The sequence below is a fragment of the Macrotis lagotis genome, chromosome X, assembly GCF_037893015.1.
Source record: "Macrotis lagotis isolate mMagLag1 chromosome X, bilby.v1.9.chrom.fasta, whole genome shotgun sequence".
Classification (NCBI taxonomy): Eukaryota; Metazoa; Chordata; class Mammalia; order Peramelemorphia; family Peramelidae; genus Macrotis; species Macrotis lagotis.
The window spans coordinates 404,235,814-404,252,080 of NC_133666.1; the positions used below are offsets into that span (position 1 = coordinate 404,235,814).

Below are 16,267 nucleotides of genomic sequence, written 5' to 3' on the forward strand. Positions count from 1 at the left end.
TTACTAGTTGTGTGACCCTGGGCAGGTCATTTATCCCTATTTGCCTTAGTTCTTCATCTGTTAAATGAGCTGGTGAAGGAAATGGCAAACCACTCCAGTGTCTTTGTTAAGAAAACCCCAAATAAGGTCATGAAGAATTAGACAATGAAAAAAATGACTGAACAGCAAAACAAAAGGGAATGGGAAACTATATGGGTTTAAATAGTTTGTAGTATCTTCCTTACAAGACTTTTGGTACAAAGAATGGTGCCAAAGAAAGTGGGTTGGTCGTATATTGAGAATGAGAGATTGCAGATAGATAATTTTTTTTTGCTTTTTGTTTTTGTGGGGCAATGGGGTTAAGTTTCTTGCCCAAGGTCATACAGGTAGCAAGTATCAAGTAACGGAGGCTGGATTTGACCTCACTTCCTCCTGACTCTAGGGTCTGTGCTCTTTCCACTGCTCCACCTAACTACCCTCCAGATGGACAACTCTTATAAGATGAAATACTAAAAGAACAAGAAGGGTTCCAGATCTAGAGTGGATCTTAAAGTTTATATAATCAGGAGTATAAACATCTAATGGGAAACCATCCTTGAGGTTTAGTATATTGACTTAGAAAACCACAACTTACTATTATGTTATTTTGTATTTTTACTTATTTTGTTAAATGTTTTCCAGTTACCTTTCAATCTTGTTGTGGTCTCTTTGCTGGCAGCAAATTTGATACCTCTAATTGAGTTCAACCCTTTCACTTTACAGATGAAGAAGCTGAGGTCCAACAAGACTAAGTGGTTTAACCCAAGATCAGCCAAGTAAAGCAAAGTAACAGAGAATCAGTGATCAGACCCAAGTTTTCTTTCTTCTTTTGGGATAATTTTATTTTCCCCCAGTCTATGCTGCTATCTAAAGGAAAGTCTGCTGTGCATAGGGAGGTCCTGCTGGGAGTATCTCTGGGGACACACAGACAAAAACAGTAGAGAATGAGAAATTGTGTAAAGTTTGAGATCTGTATTGTCTTGAAGGAGCATCTTTGTTTCTGAGAATCAATCAAAATATCAGAAGATTATGGACTTGGGATGCCTTGATTTGAAAATTTTTCCCTGATGCTGATATAGTTGACTTAGAAAACAACAGGGGCAAGGATGAATGATGTCTCATTTAGGTTTGTTCCTAGCAGTATTTGCATTTAGTAGTTTAACGTTTGTTTTTGTTTTGCTTTTATTTAAGTAGATTCTTTATTATCTGCCAATAGGGCATTACTTCTATCTTTCTACCTCTCCTTTCCTTTGGTACTTTTCTTCCTGTATTCTCCCTGGTGTATTAGAAAGAACCTTGGACCTGAGTTCAAATCCTTCATACCTATATATCCTTGAGTAAGCCACTTAATCTCATTAGGTCTTAGTTTTCCCATCAGAAAAGTAAGGTATTGGACCAGATTACTTCCTCAATAGGTAGCTTTCAAGTCTAAATTAATTAAAAATTTCCCCCTTTAGTCTTTAAAATTTATTTTTAAAATGCTTTTTGATTCACTTATCACTATAATTCTTCATATTCTAGTTTTTCCTCAGTTCCCCTGAAAGTCCAACAGAGATACCACTTCCTCCCTGGAATCTTTTCTGTTTTCTTCTTTTGGGGGGGGATTTCAAGGCAATGGGATTAAGTGACTTGCCCAAGGTCATACAGCTAGTAATTTTTAAGTGTCTGAACCCAGATTTGAACTCAGGACCTCCTGACTCCAGGGTTGGTGCTCTATCCACTGTGACACCTAGATGCCCCTCTGCTTCCTTCTGGACGTATTCTCATTTATGACATAAAACTTTGTTTGGGTCTTTATGGTATTTAACACATTGTGTCTTTTGTCCTATGTGTGTGTGTGTGTGTGTGTGTGTGTGTGTGTGTGAAAACTGAAAATTCTTTGTGGGCCAGGATCACATCTCATTTGTTCTTTGTATTCCTGTTGCTGAACATAATAGCTTTACACAAGTTGCTACTTAGCAGTGACCAAAATGAATTTTTATAGAAACTGACTACCTTGCTTTCTGGTACCTGTTGAATCTATAATCCCTGACTATGAGCAAAGCACCCCCCAAATTCCTAGGATAACTGAAAGGGTTCAATTTTTTTTTTTTTTGCAAGGCAAATGGGGTTAAGTGGCTTGCTCAAGGCCACACAGCTAGGTAATTAGTAAGTGTCTGAGACCAGATTTGAACACAGGTACTCCTGACTCCAGGGCCGGTGCTTTATCCACTGTGCCACTAGCTGCCCCAAGGGTTCAATTTTTAATTGAGTTTTCAAAAGGCTGGAAATTGTTTTTAACTTGTAGTGATGACTAGTCAGAATATCTTGGAACAGACAAACTCTTGTCAGGTTTCATTATTAACTAGTGAAAAAAGAAATGGATACAAAGAATGCTGAATTTTAAGAGAATCTTTGGAGGATTTTATGGAAATATGAAATTTTATGGAAATTAAGTGGAATAAATATGGGGGGGGAAGGCACTGAATGAACATCCCGATTTCAAGTGATATTTGTTGTCATGAAACTTTAATTATGACTGACCCTTCCTTAGCATTCAATTCAGCTAGACCCTCCATGTTTATCCTTCAATTCTCCTCCCCCCTGAAACTAGTGTGTATTTAACTAAAATAATCTACAATCTAAATAATGAAAAACACAAAAATAAATCAAGATTATTATTTTCAGGAGGGGAGCAAACAATGCATACAAATATTTCACCTTGATGTTTTGAAGATTACCTTTTTATGTGTAACTGTTTTCAAATCAATGTATTCAATTTGTATTTTCAAATTAATCTATTCAATTTGTATCTCAGTTAAATTTCCCAAATATTGCATTTCAAAGTCCAAAAAAGTTTCTGAATCTCTTTGATGGCTCTTTTAAAGTTATGGACTTTAAACAAAACAGGAAGCTTATTCAGCTAAGCTCAAACCTGAAGCAACAGTAACAATAATAGAAAACTGTAACTTGCAGTTTAGATTGCTTTTTCATCCAGGGACTTTAAATGACTTTGGGTCAAGACAGATTAACTAAACAAAAATTTAAAGGTGAACTAAAACTTTTGAAAAAGTTTAGAATATTAAATATACTCTAAAAGCTAGTCTCATTTTCTAGCTTGGAGCTTAATGAAAAGGGTAAATTGAGAGAAAGACTTGAAGGAAAGGAGAAAATGTGAAAATATGGAGAGTTCTGAAACTGGAAGATTTAAGTTGGAGAATAACAGGAGAGAGGATGAATTTGAATGTGACCCTCAGGGTGCCAGTGAAGTAAAAGAAATGATATTTTCATCTTGAGGACCCTTAAGTAGTTGCTTCAAGAAAATGGAAGAAATGAAGATCTTGATTCGGCAAAATTCGTGAAAAAGGAAGAATTTTATAGTGAGCTCTTTGAAGTAGGTGTTGCTTTTCTTTCTGTCAGGGCTAAGTGTTTTTATCTATGCTCAAAGTTCAGGTTGGCCTCCCTCCCAGAACAGAAGAGAAAGGAACTTGAGAACATTTGTTCACTTTCTGGGTTATCTGGAAAATGAAGTGTTCCTTGAAAAAACAGAAGGTGAGAGGTCATTTGGTAAGCAAAGAGACAAATAGTGATAGTTGGAGCCTCCATGCTGATGGATATTAAAGCAATTCTTAGGTAACCTGACAAAGTCAACAGAGAGGTATGTCATTTTTCCTAGGAAGGTAATGAAAATTTTGATGTAGGATTTCCCAAAATATCAAGTATCCAGGTATAGGTCTCTCCCAGGTACAGTGACTCACATAAGTAAAACTGATAGCTTCCCAAGTAAAAAATAGGGGAGGCATGGCTATACTGCAGTTTTCATGAAACAAGAATGAATTCTGCATGCTCAATAATGACCTGACATTCACAAAAAAATAACAGCAAACTTTGCTTTGCAAACCTTAAAGCGCTATCTAAAGGCTAGTGATTATTGTTGTTATCATTGTTATTATAATTATTATCTTTTATATATCATTCTAAATCCTGAGGGAATTAAATCTAAAACCCAACAGGATCTGTTAAAAATCTTTTCTTGACCATTAAATTGACATATTGGATTTTAAAAAAAATGTTAACAATATTTGACCTTGAAATCCTGGTTTGTAACATTTGAAACAATCTAAAAAAAGACTCCTAAGAAATTTGCAAATTAGCAAATAGCCATCTCAGCCTTTTTAAGAACTCGCACTATGTCTGGCCTATGTGTCATCAGGTGAATAGGGAAATAGAATCATTTCTTGGGAAACCTCTTTCTGTCCACTGAGAATGTCCACCTTGTCTCTATAGTGTTTAGGTCAGTTCTAGGAAACTTGTACCACCCATAGATGTTTGTCTCATGCTACCTTGGAAGGTTTAGTTTTATTTTGGAAAGATCAAATCCTTAGGTATTTCTAGAAGGAAAGGTTATAGTCTGAGGTTCTCTTAGTATCTTACTTTTAAAAGTAACCCTACTTTTAAAAGTTTTTATTGAAACAATAGACATATTTTGATTTGCTATTTTAGTGAGAGCTCTGTGGTAGCTCTGTGGGTTTCATTTACTAAAGTGGCTGCATAAAATTGCCCTGTGGGCAGCATTTTGGACAGCCCTGTCTTATAGTATATGGAGAAAACAAACTCTGGACTAGGAAGACCTGGGATTATGTTTTTTCTATGCCAATAACTTTGTAATACTTAAAATCTCACTGACTCTGTTTAATCATGTGTAAAATGAGGGAGTTAAACTAAATAATCTCTAAGGTTCTTTGAGTTCTTATATTCCATATCTATATTATTATTTCACAGTGATAGGTATTGAATCTTCTGGAATTGGCCCTACCCTAGGTTCAGTCTTCTTGGATCTGCTTGATAAAAGATCGAGCTTGAAACTTCTCTAATATAGCATTTATTTTTTTTAAAAAAATGAAACCTAGGGCGGCTAGGTGGTGTAGTGGATAAAGCACTGGCCTTGGAGTCAGGAGTACCTGGGTTCAAATCCGGTCTCAGACACTTAATAATTACCTAGCTGTGTGGCCTTGGGCAAGCCACTTAACCCCATTTGCCTTGCAAAAACCTTAAAAAAAGAAAAGAAAAAAGAAACCTAAAATGCACTTTGGGGTTTTGATAGAAAGGTCTCCCTGCAGGTTCACCATCTATAATTAATGAACAAAAGCAGGTTTACCAAGTGTGTTTGATGCATTGTGATATTTTGATGTCTGATATGTTTTGAACTGTTAGACAACCATAGTTCCTGGAAGGAGTTGTAGGAGCAGGGTAAACTGAAACAATCTGAGGATTTGTATGCTACCTTTTCAACTGGATATCAGTAAAAAACCAATTTAGATTGTGTTGGATTTTAAATTGTACATTAGAAAAGATAATGGGGGTACCAACATGATCCACTGGAGAAGTTCACCTCTGTAAAAATTACATCATTTTACTTTCTAGCTCGCCCATGCATTGTGGGAGAATGGAGCCCCTGGAGTAGTTGTGCAGACAAGTGTCAACCTGCAACACGTGTGCGGAGACGTTATGTGCAACAGGAACCTCAGAATGGTGGGGAGCCTTGCCCTCACCTTGAAGAGAAAGCTGCCTGTCTGGAATACACAACTTCTCATGGACAAGACTGTGGGCATTCATATGGTATTCCTGGTTTTCATTGTTATAATCTTCTATAATAGTATTCTTTACCATTTCATACCAAAATGGTTATTTGTTGTTGTTAGAAAAAGAAAAAAACCCTCCTGGGCCAAAGTTGGGAAATGGGTAGAAAGGAAAAGTAAGAAAGACCTAAATTGTTGAGGTCTCCCTAAGGGAAGCATTTTAAAAACATGATTCTGAAGAGATCCATAGGCTTCATCAAATTGTCCATGATACATCCCCTAAGCTGAAGGAATGAGTAGCATCTTGCTAACAAAAACTAACAATACTTCCTAACTGTACTTAGAAATATCTTCCTTCCCACAAACTTTTTTCACATAGTCTATCAGATATGTATCTTCAAGCTCTTTGACCTATTTATGCGCAGTAACAATGAAAAAAAAATGTATCATACTAAGAACAGTGATACAAGGATGCCCCCAAATGGTTTGTGCTGTTATGTAACCTTTTTTACTATTCCACCTTTGCCTGTACCCTTTGGTATTTAGGACTAATGCTGATGCCAAACTACTTAGCACAAAGTATGGCAGTTTTTCATATAAAGAAACAGGCTGACTCTGCATCTCACTTTGTAATAAAAATAATTGCTAACATATAGCATATAATAAACATTTATAAAAAAAATGCCCAATATGTTTCAAGTACATTTTCAAGGGAGCGTTTTCTCCATTTTGAACATGCATGCTTAAGGGATATTTTCCCTTAAATGGTATAAAAATGCTCTAAATAATAAATCCCCATTTTAATTATAAGGGTGGCAATAACCAAGTTTATAATTAAGTAGTCTATGTTCTTAGCACCCAGAAACATAGTTGCCCAAAAAAATGCAAGAATTCAAAATTGAGGGTTCACAACTCATGAGTTCTTGTACACTGTGACTTTTTAAAAGGGGCAGGGATAAATGGGCTTTTAGGAACTACAGTTTATTCCTTTAAAGCCTATTTTTCATTGTCTCAATTTTAAAAGAGGCCTACACAGCCTTTGGTTCCTAGAATAGACTGAACAATTAAAGTTTTTGTTTGTAAAATTCTTTAATAAGAACACACCACACTCTCCTGTGACACAACCTATTGTCACTGTCTCTTTATCATTAGGCACAGGAAAAGCATAGAACCCTAGACTTACCTCCAGTTTTATATTTAGAGGTGATCGAATATAGCTCTGGAATTTTATAGTGGAGGAAACTGAAACCAGAGAAGTATTCAAAATGAAATTTATCATCTTTCTCCTCTCCCCTCCCACCTTTCTCAATACTTATAGAGCTGGGGTGGCAAACCCTTTTTTTCTGAAAAGGGCCATTTGGATATTTATAACATCATTCAGGGGCTATATATGGTCAAACATTTAATTAATTCATCCCTAAAAAGCACCCAGATTTACTGAATTTTGAGTCCCCCCCCCCCCCCCCCCCCCGCAGTTGCTGTGGCAATGCCAGACCAAAAAAACCTGTGGGCAGTTTCCTTGTTCCTGCTATAGAGGGTACAACTTCCTCCCAGTCCCCTAGGCTCCAACTTAGATATTATCTTGAACTCTTTACCATCACTTCCTGCTCCCCCCCCATCAAAATTGATGCTAAAGGGGTGGCTAGGTGGCCCAATGGATAGAGCACCGGCCCTGGAGTCAGGAGTACCTGAGTTCAAATCTGGCCTCAGACACTTAATAATTACCTAGCTGTGTGGCCTTGGGCAAGCCACTTAACCCCATTGCCTTGCAAAAACCTAAAAAAAAAATTGATGCTAAGACCTGTTGATTTCAGTTTCACAATATATCTCTAAAATGCCCCCTTCTTTCCTGATACTGCCTTCACTCCAATGTAGGCCCTCATCATCTCTGCATTATTGCAATAGCCTACTGGTGGATCTGCTTGTCTCAAGTCTCTCCACTCAAATCCATCCTCTATTCAATTACTAAACTGATATATTTAAAGTTTAGGTCCAATCATGTCACCCTATCAACCTTAAATTGTAAGAACCTAAAAAACATAGGGTTAAAACAAACATGACAGAAAAATATAGATTAGACATGAAGTTTTATTCTCTGGGATTTACCATGCAAAACCTATAGGTAATGGAGATCATCCCATAATGGTTACAAAGAAACTGGGAAAGAAAGTGGAGTCTTATATCATTTGGGAAATGGAAAAAAATCATTAACCTCTTAGTGGCCTGTACATAGGAAATTGCACAATATCTCTAACAAACTGATCTACAAAAATTATCTTTGTCTCTCTGAGAATTCTTCTCTTATCTTGAACTGGAAGGATGGTCTCCTTATCTCCTGAGCATTGTATAGTTATAAGAAATCACGGTATAGTTATCATGGTATCACATGATAATTATATCACATTATAGTTATAAGAAATTATTATTGTAAGAAATTATTATCGCTTTCACACCTCCTACTCCAGGTACTCCCTATTGTCTGTAGGATCAAATAAAAAATTTTCTATTTGACATTTAAAGCCCTTCATAACCTAACCCCCTCCTGTCTCTCTAGTCTTATTATACTATGTATGTACTCTTTGATCCAGTGACACTAGCCTCCTGGCTGTTCTACTAACATGACATAGGCTCTGGACATTCTCTCTAGCTGTGCTCTGTATCTGGAATGCTCTTGCTTCTTCACTCTGACCGCTTCCCTGGCTTCTTTTAAATTCCACCTAAAATTCCACTGTAGGAAGCTTTCCTGAACCTCCCCTACTTTCAATGCCTTCTTGAGCTCCTTAAGGGCAGAGATTGTCTTTTATTTTGCAAGGCAGATTTGCCCATGGTCACACAGTTAGGTAATTAAGTGTCTGAGGTTAGATTTGAACTCAGGTTCTCCTGACCCTAGGGCCAGTATTCTATCCACTATGCCACCAAGCTGCCCATAAGAATTGTCTTTTGCCTCTTTTTGTATTCCCAGAACTTAAAATAGTTCTTGGAACATCATAGACACTTAAAAAGTGCTTATTTTTTGACTGCCCAAGTTGGGGAACTTAGAAAGTGGTCTTTCTGAGATGAACCCAAGTTTTCAGAGTTTAAATCATGTAACCTTTTTTACTATTCCACCTTTAAGAACACATTTGGGGGCAGTTAGGTGGCGTAGTAGATAAAGCACCGGCCTTGGAGTCAGGAGTACCTGGGTTCAAATCCAGTCTCAGACACTTAATAATTACCTAGCTGTGTGGCCTTGGGCAAGCCACTTAACTCCATTTGCCTTGCAAAAACCTAAAAAAAAAAAAAGAACACATTTGATACTTGCACATCTAGGTACAACTATTTCAGGGCATGCTGTGAAATGCATGCCAAATGAAGCAGAAAAAAATTTCAGCGGAAAAAAAATATATCAGCTGGTGAGGTAGATGAAATTTGTCTTAACTCCCTCCCTCCCCTCTTTTTTTTGTTTCTGCACTTCGCTCACCTTCTAGCTTTCCTTGTCTCTGATCCTCAGATTCCTGTTGCCCACTGTTGCTCTTTGACTCTCTAAAGTGCTATAATATGACACCTTGTCCAGACTTCCTTTCTCTAAAATGTCCTTTCCCCATTTCTTTCCCTAAGGTAGGAGGGAAGCAATGTGGTTATTTGACTGAAGTCCCTTTTTCTAAAGATAGGGTTAATTCTCTAAGGAGGTGTTTGTATTTTAAAAGAATTCAAGCAAATTAATTCCTAACAGTTCCCCTCTTTAGAGATCTCTCCACTAGGGAGAAGTAAAGTACCTCTTGTATTCCCTTACCTTCACAATTCCTTACTATGAAGTAGATAGTGAGCCTGAAGGCACAGAGTTCTTGCATCATTCAATAAGTAAAGCATTCATTATTTTGTGCCTGATGCTATGTAGAGCTTTAGTGATTCAAAAGGAGGCAAAAGACAATTCCTGCCAGTTTGGAATTCACAGACAAGCAATAACCAGAATAAAAAATAATCGACAGAGGTTGAGTGATTACTGGGATGGAAGGATCAGATTATTTTCCCCCCTTTTTTTTGAGCACAAATAAGTGGGAAGTAGGAAGTAGGGAAGCAGCTAGTAGAAAGGGAGAGATTGAACAAAAGTTAGAGTGAGGATAATTGAGGGTGCAATCTGGAAGAGACAGGAGGAGGGTATCATTTAGGAAGATAGGGAAGTTTATTTTGGCAGGGAGAAGAGCTACCACTTCATGAGGTATGGGGTGAAGGAGCAGATGCAGAGTGATATGAGATGAGGAGGAGGAAGGGAGAAGAAAGAGCTCTCAGTTGGAAAATCTCAATTTTTTTCCCAGTAAAATAAGGAGCCAATGTTCTTAGCTCAGAAGATGGAGGAAGGTGATCTATGGAAACTTTTAAAGAGGGATATACAGTTGGTGAGTGGGATAGTGAGTTAATGCAAGAAGGATTGCTTTGCAGATTGAAGGTCCATTTGAAATTATTAAACATAAGTTCATAGTGGACTTCCTAAAAATGCTGTTTTTTCTACCTTTATTTAGAAGCATATACATAGGAGCAAAGCCTTGCTAGTGGGAATGATCCAAGACTGAGGCTTGGTAGGACGCAAGAAATAATAGAATGAGGCAAGAAGGGATTCAAGAGAACAATAGAGTTGAAGTGGTTCACTTATTGGCAAAGATGGGGAACGTAGGAGAGTTTGGCTAGTGCCATTGTTGTTGGGGAAATTGGTGTCACCAGTAAATAACTGAGAGTTGGTGAAAGTGAAAGAATTCACAACTAGCCCTGGAGCTGAAATAACTCAGGATTTAATTCATAAGTCTGCAAAGTTTACAGATTACAATCTTTCTTTTTTTTTAGAGACAGCAAGATGCTTGTAAATGGTGTGAGGAAAGGGCAAATAACAAAATTTTAGATAAAGCTTCCTTGAGATTAGGGAGGAAGGAAAGGAGACTATAGTTCTCCAGTGGCCTCAGCAGGGAGCACATGGTTCTAATTAGAGAAAGAAATAGTATAGTCATCTTGACAGGAGGATAGAAGGAAAAAAGAGAGTTTTCTTCTGGATCTTGTACTTAAATGTATTTCCCTGGTGGGTTGGACCAGGGTGGCACTTGGGGATTAGTTTAGCACCCAGTTCCAATACCCAAGCCACAGGAGTGGTCCTCCAATGAGGGGCCAAGAGAGGACTCATTGTGCATGGATGAAGCAAGGACACAGCAGTTTCTCTTGCCCCAAAGTTCGGGATTTTTAACAAGTCATTTCCTGTGGAAGATGATTGTCAAGCCTGTGTCATCAAGTTTGATCAAAGTTGAGTGAAAGTCAAGAGGAAATGTTTTACAGGATTTTTAACTGTGCAAAAGATTTTAAAATTTGTTTCCAATTACAATATTTCCTATGTCTATAATTCCCTGTATCACCAAGATGTTGGACTGGGAGAGAAGTGGGGAGGGGGTTGAAGGTTTGGAGGTTATGGTGTAAGCAAGGAGCAAACTTTGGTATTTGAAGGGAGGAAGATATAGAATGACAATAGAGTGTGAGTAGATAAGGGAATTTCAGAGTTCTTGAAACTAGAAGTGGTGAATTTGAGGGCAATTTCAAGAGAAAGTTGTGAACATTTTCATCATGGCTTAGGATGGGGAAGAGGAGTAGGTCATGGGAAATGAAGAAATTGAGCATCTGATAGGTTAGAGTGTTTGAGGAGGTATCAACAATGTGTATATTGAAGACTCCTAGTCTGAAGTCAGGAGTTGGGAAGGAGAAAAAGATGGTGATGCTGGTACTGAACTCATTGAAGAAACATGGGAGAGGGGCACTAAGTAGCATTGGCCCTGGAGTCAGGAGGACCTGAATTCAAATCCACCCTCAGATACTTAATAATTACCTAGCTGTATGACCTCAAACAAGTCACTTAACCCTATTACCTTGCAAAAAAACAAAAAAAAAAAAGAAAGAAAGAAAAGAAACAAGGGAAATGTCTCAGAAATCTGTAAACAAGAGCTACCAGGATGTCAGTGCCCTTTCATTCTTCAACCAGGAGGAGCAAAAAAACTTGGTAACCAACTTCTGAAATTTTATTTTCGCACCAACCAGTCAAAAATAATTGAGTAAGTTCTTAAGTCACTCTACTAATTGCTGGGGATACAAAGAAAGGCAAAAACCAGTTCCTATCCCCAAGGATTTTATAGCAATGGGTGAGAAAATACCTTGTTAGATACACAATATGTACAGAATAAGTCTAAGTGGGTTTAATTAATTATTTCCTATACCTTTTAGAATTGTTATATTTTAGGATTCTGTGATTTTTTGACTTTTCTCATCTTCAAAGTGCTACTAGATACATCAAGAAATACACACATTTACTTTTTAAATTTTTCTTTGAGACTTTTAAATGATACTCTTTTTTTAAGGTTTTTGCAAGGCAAATGGGGTTAAGTGGCTTGCCTAAGACCACACAGCTAGGTAATTATTATTATTTTTTTTTTAGTTTTTTTTTTTGTAAGGCAATGGGGTTAAGTGGCTTGCCCAAGGCCACACAGCTAGGTAATTATTAAGTCTCTGAGGCCAGATTTGAACTCAGGTACTCCTGACTCCAAGGCCAGAGCTCTATCCACTGCACCACCTAGCTGCCCCCTAAATGATACTCTTTAAAGTATTGGAAATACTCAAATACTCCAGACTGAAGCAGAACCATAGTAACAATCACTGGACCTAAGAAACTTTCCAGCAACACAACTCTATCCTGCATGGTAGGAACAGTGAATCCATCAAAGTGGTCACATTGAAATTTGTACTATTTGAAGTTATAATTATGTAAAATATGGTTATTGATCCCAGCTTAATGGAAATATACAGTGAGAATCACTGTATTATTATTAATTATTTCCACTAATAAGGACTTAGATTTATTGGTTGGATAGATTAATAATCAGAAAGTATATATTGTTTATTATGCAATAAACAGTGTACTCAGCAAAGAAAGGCTCAGAAGGAGCTCATCTTCTAGTGAGGGAGGCAAGATATAGTTAATTAGGTACATAGATCCATACAGTGAGATGGGAGATAATTTAATAGAAGATTTTTGAATCTGATGGAACAGGAAAGGCCTCATAATGATCTGGAAGAGACTTCTTGACATCATCTAATCCAACCCCTTTTATTGTAAATGAGAAAAGTGAACTTCTGAGAATTCATGTGTTAAGAGCTTAAACTTAAGGTCACATAGCCAATAAATGAGGAAAGGAAATTTGAACCCAGAGTTTTTTCTTAAAGAGTATTCCCTTCCCTTCTTATTCCTCTCCCTCCCACACACACATTGTCATGAAACTTCAGACATTCATAGACTTTAGAGTTAGATGGGACCTTAGAAATCGCCTAACCTAACCTCTCACTTTGTAGGTGAAATAACTGAATCCACCAAAGATGATTTGCTTGATTTTATGAAGTCAGTTAATGGTAGAACCAGCACCGGAACTCAGCTTTTTAAACTTCCTGCCTAATATTGATTTCATTGGCTCTTATCTCTTGCTAATTCCTTCTGATCATGCTGTCTTGTAAGTTATTTTTTTTGAAGAACTCATTCCTTTTCCCCTTTCCCCTACTTCCTATGGTTACCATGTTGCAGATGGGAATTGGGGTAACCAATTAAAGATAGAAATCAAGGATTACTGAAAAACAAATTCTGTGCTCCCTGGGATTTTAAAACGGCTCAGGATATATTGTAAAATATTGGAAAATAAACAGATTAAAATTTCCTCCTCCTGGAGGGTTAATAAGCACAGGGTGAATAACAAAAGGCTAGGTGAGGTTGCTTGGAAGACAGAGACAGAGAGATAGAGAGAGATAAAGCAGAGATAAAGACAGTCAGAGAACTGACTGGATCAGAGATCAGACTGGCCCTAGCTGAGGTCTGGCTCAGGATTTATAGCCTTGCCCATTATCTGGTCACCTAGGGCTAAAGAGGAAATCCCTCCCCCCCCCCCCCCCCCATGACCAGGTTTCCCTCTGGGGATGAGGGAAGGAGAAGACAGGATACAGATTTTACATTTAATAATGAAACAATAGAGGTCAATTTACATCTCAAGAGCAAAGAGCTTTACACCTTTTAACACGATTTAACAGAATTAAAGATTACAGAATTTGTTTCTGATTATAAATTTTCTACATTCATAATTCTTTGCATCAACCATAACCCAGCCATTTACAGCTCTGGATAAATTCAACTGGGGAAGAAAAGGAATCCAGGTCCTTGCAACAATTATTTAACATATAATTGAATATATTATCTATGAATGCTAATGGCCACTAAGCATAGAGAATTAAGAGAAATGGTACTGAAGGAGAAAAAGATTTCTAAAAATCTTAAGTTTGTTGTTTTTTGATTAAAAAAGGTAAAGTTATAACAATTATCACTGTGGAACTGTTTACACTTAGGAAGACTTGTTTTTCCTCAAAGTCGCAGGAATTGAGACAATGAGCAAACCACTCAGGAGAAATCTTAGTGGTTTTTAATCTGGCCATTGACTTGGGGAAAGGACACAATCATATTTTGAGAACACTGTGAACCACTTCCAACTCCCTTCTCTCTTCCCTTCTACATGCAGACCTCCTTTCTGTGGTAGCATTCCAAACAAATTATGTTCATGATTGTTAAAGACATCTCTATTAACATCAGTCATTTATACCAAAACAGTGATGGTGGATTCCAATAACCAAAAGCTACTAGTTAAATAAGGGTCTATTTAAGATTAGAGCGATTGGCAAGTACAAACAAAAATGAGATAGATGTCTCCACCAAAGTTATTTTTAAAGATGAGAGTCTAGTGGGAAGTGTTCTGGATTTGAGATAGGAGAACCTCAGTTTAAATTCTTGTAGTGTGACTTATAACCTTTGTGCTTTTGAAAAAGTCAATTAACATCTATGATTTCAAGTTTCTTAATTTGAGAATTGGGGGAGGGAGGGGTTTGGACAGAATAACCCCTAAGGTTCCTTACAGCTCTAAATTTATCCACCATGATTACTCTTTTATTTGTAAGGTCATCAATTTTCTATTAGTTGATCCCTATTAAGGACTTTTTAAAAATAATTTCAAAGGGCATGAAATAAAACCTATATCAGGAAAATAAGGGTTCTGGCTAGAGAACCATTATTACTGAAGTTGGACCCTAAAACCTTTATTTGAAGTTTTAAATGAGGATTGGTTCAAAGGACCATTATTTCCATGTTATGAATATGAGTAGATTTTTATCACAAATATGAGGCATTAAATCCATATTAATATACATGTTCCCATTCCTTTGAACCATTTATCATTCTTGTATTTTTTTTCCCTTTTGTATATATTAAGCTATATAAACTTCAGGTTACTAGGTAGATGTAAACTTTTATATTTAATACCTAGGATCTTTCCATTACCTCAAAGGACATTAAATACTTTTCAAAATGAATTTATTTCACTATAATTTTCCAAGTGAAATGTATACCATACATTATTTCTGCAATTGTAGATTTTCACAAAATCAAACATCTAGTAATAGATTGTTGCGGATCCCTCAAAGAAGAAATTATTCAACAAATAATTAAATATATTATCCATGAATGCTAATGATCAGTAGCAAAGAGAAATAAGAAATAGTACTGAAGAAAAAAGGATTTCTAAAATAAAATCATAAGCTTGTTGTTTTTAAGTTAAAAAACACCCTAAAATTAAAACAATTATAATCAATATGGAACTGTCTACATCTGGGAAGTCTTATCTTTCCACAAAATCACAGGACTGAGATATTGAGTAAACTACATGGAGGAATCTTGGCTTTTTAAAATCTTGTTATGTTGACTGTGGACTTGGGAGAGAAAGGCATACTTTGAGGGGCCTGTGCTGGTAAGATCATAGCTACCTAGTTTCCATCTACTAAGGTGAAAAATAATGAAAGTGAGTCAAAGGAATATAGACTTTAGAGCTGAACAAAAACTTAGGGATCATGCCCTAATTTTAGAGACAAAAACTGTTTTCTATAGAGGTTTAGATGTCTTACCCAACTCACACAAAGTGATTGGGTAAAACCAAGTTTTATATATAGTTTTTTCCCCATTGCATCATGATAAGTTATTAGGTGTGCATTTTGTAGCCTCAGATCCTATCCTTTCTGTAATGGAGGATTTTCTTTCCTTTTTATTAACCTTACATATTATAGCAGAGTGGGTTGATAGGACTTGAATTTGGATAGCCTGCCCCCTTCCTGTAGACATTCATCATGTCCTTCTAGACTGAATCTAATCTAAGTGAAGAGTTTCCCTTGCTTCTAAATTGTGGATTAAGAGCAATTTGTTTACATTTTTGTATGAACATATCAGTCACTCATTAGAAGGCACTGTAATTTTTTTTGATTGAAAAGTGCATGGACTACTTTATTATGACACATGTTTTTACTAGTAGCAGATTTTTTTCTCACTTAAGCTAATAAAAACATGATCATTCAAATAAGTAGAAATGGGGAAATAATTAGGAACACAAAATCCTTTAGGTGGGCTTCTTATTGGAGACCAAGTCTGAAGGGAAAGAGGAAAGAATCTCAGGTCAGTGCAACTTTAGACAACTAGAACTTTTGTATTTGTGTATGTATATACACACACACCTAGACACAAATATATACATGTATATATAATATATGCATATATATGGACACAATATATGTGAGGGAGTATAAATGAAAGTAGCAATGATGATGGGGGCAAT

At 36.7% G+C, this 16,267-nt stretch overlaps 1 protein-coding gene across 1 annotated transcript in view; it reads left to right on the top strand.

Annotated features, from left to right (window-relative positions):
• SBSPON (somatomedin B and thrombospondin type 1 domain containing) overlaps window positions 1–16,267 on the top strand; it is an 80,138-nt gene that overhangs the window by 18,243 nt on the left and 45,628 nt on the right. Inside the window, exon 2 of the mRNA XM_074204124.1 lies at window positions 5,422–5,616. Within this exon, the coding sequence (XP_074060225.1) occupies window positions 5,422–5,616 (195 nt within the window). The remainder of the gene's footprint in view (window positions 1–5,421; window positions 5,617–16,267) is intronic.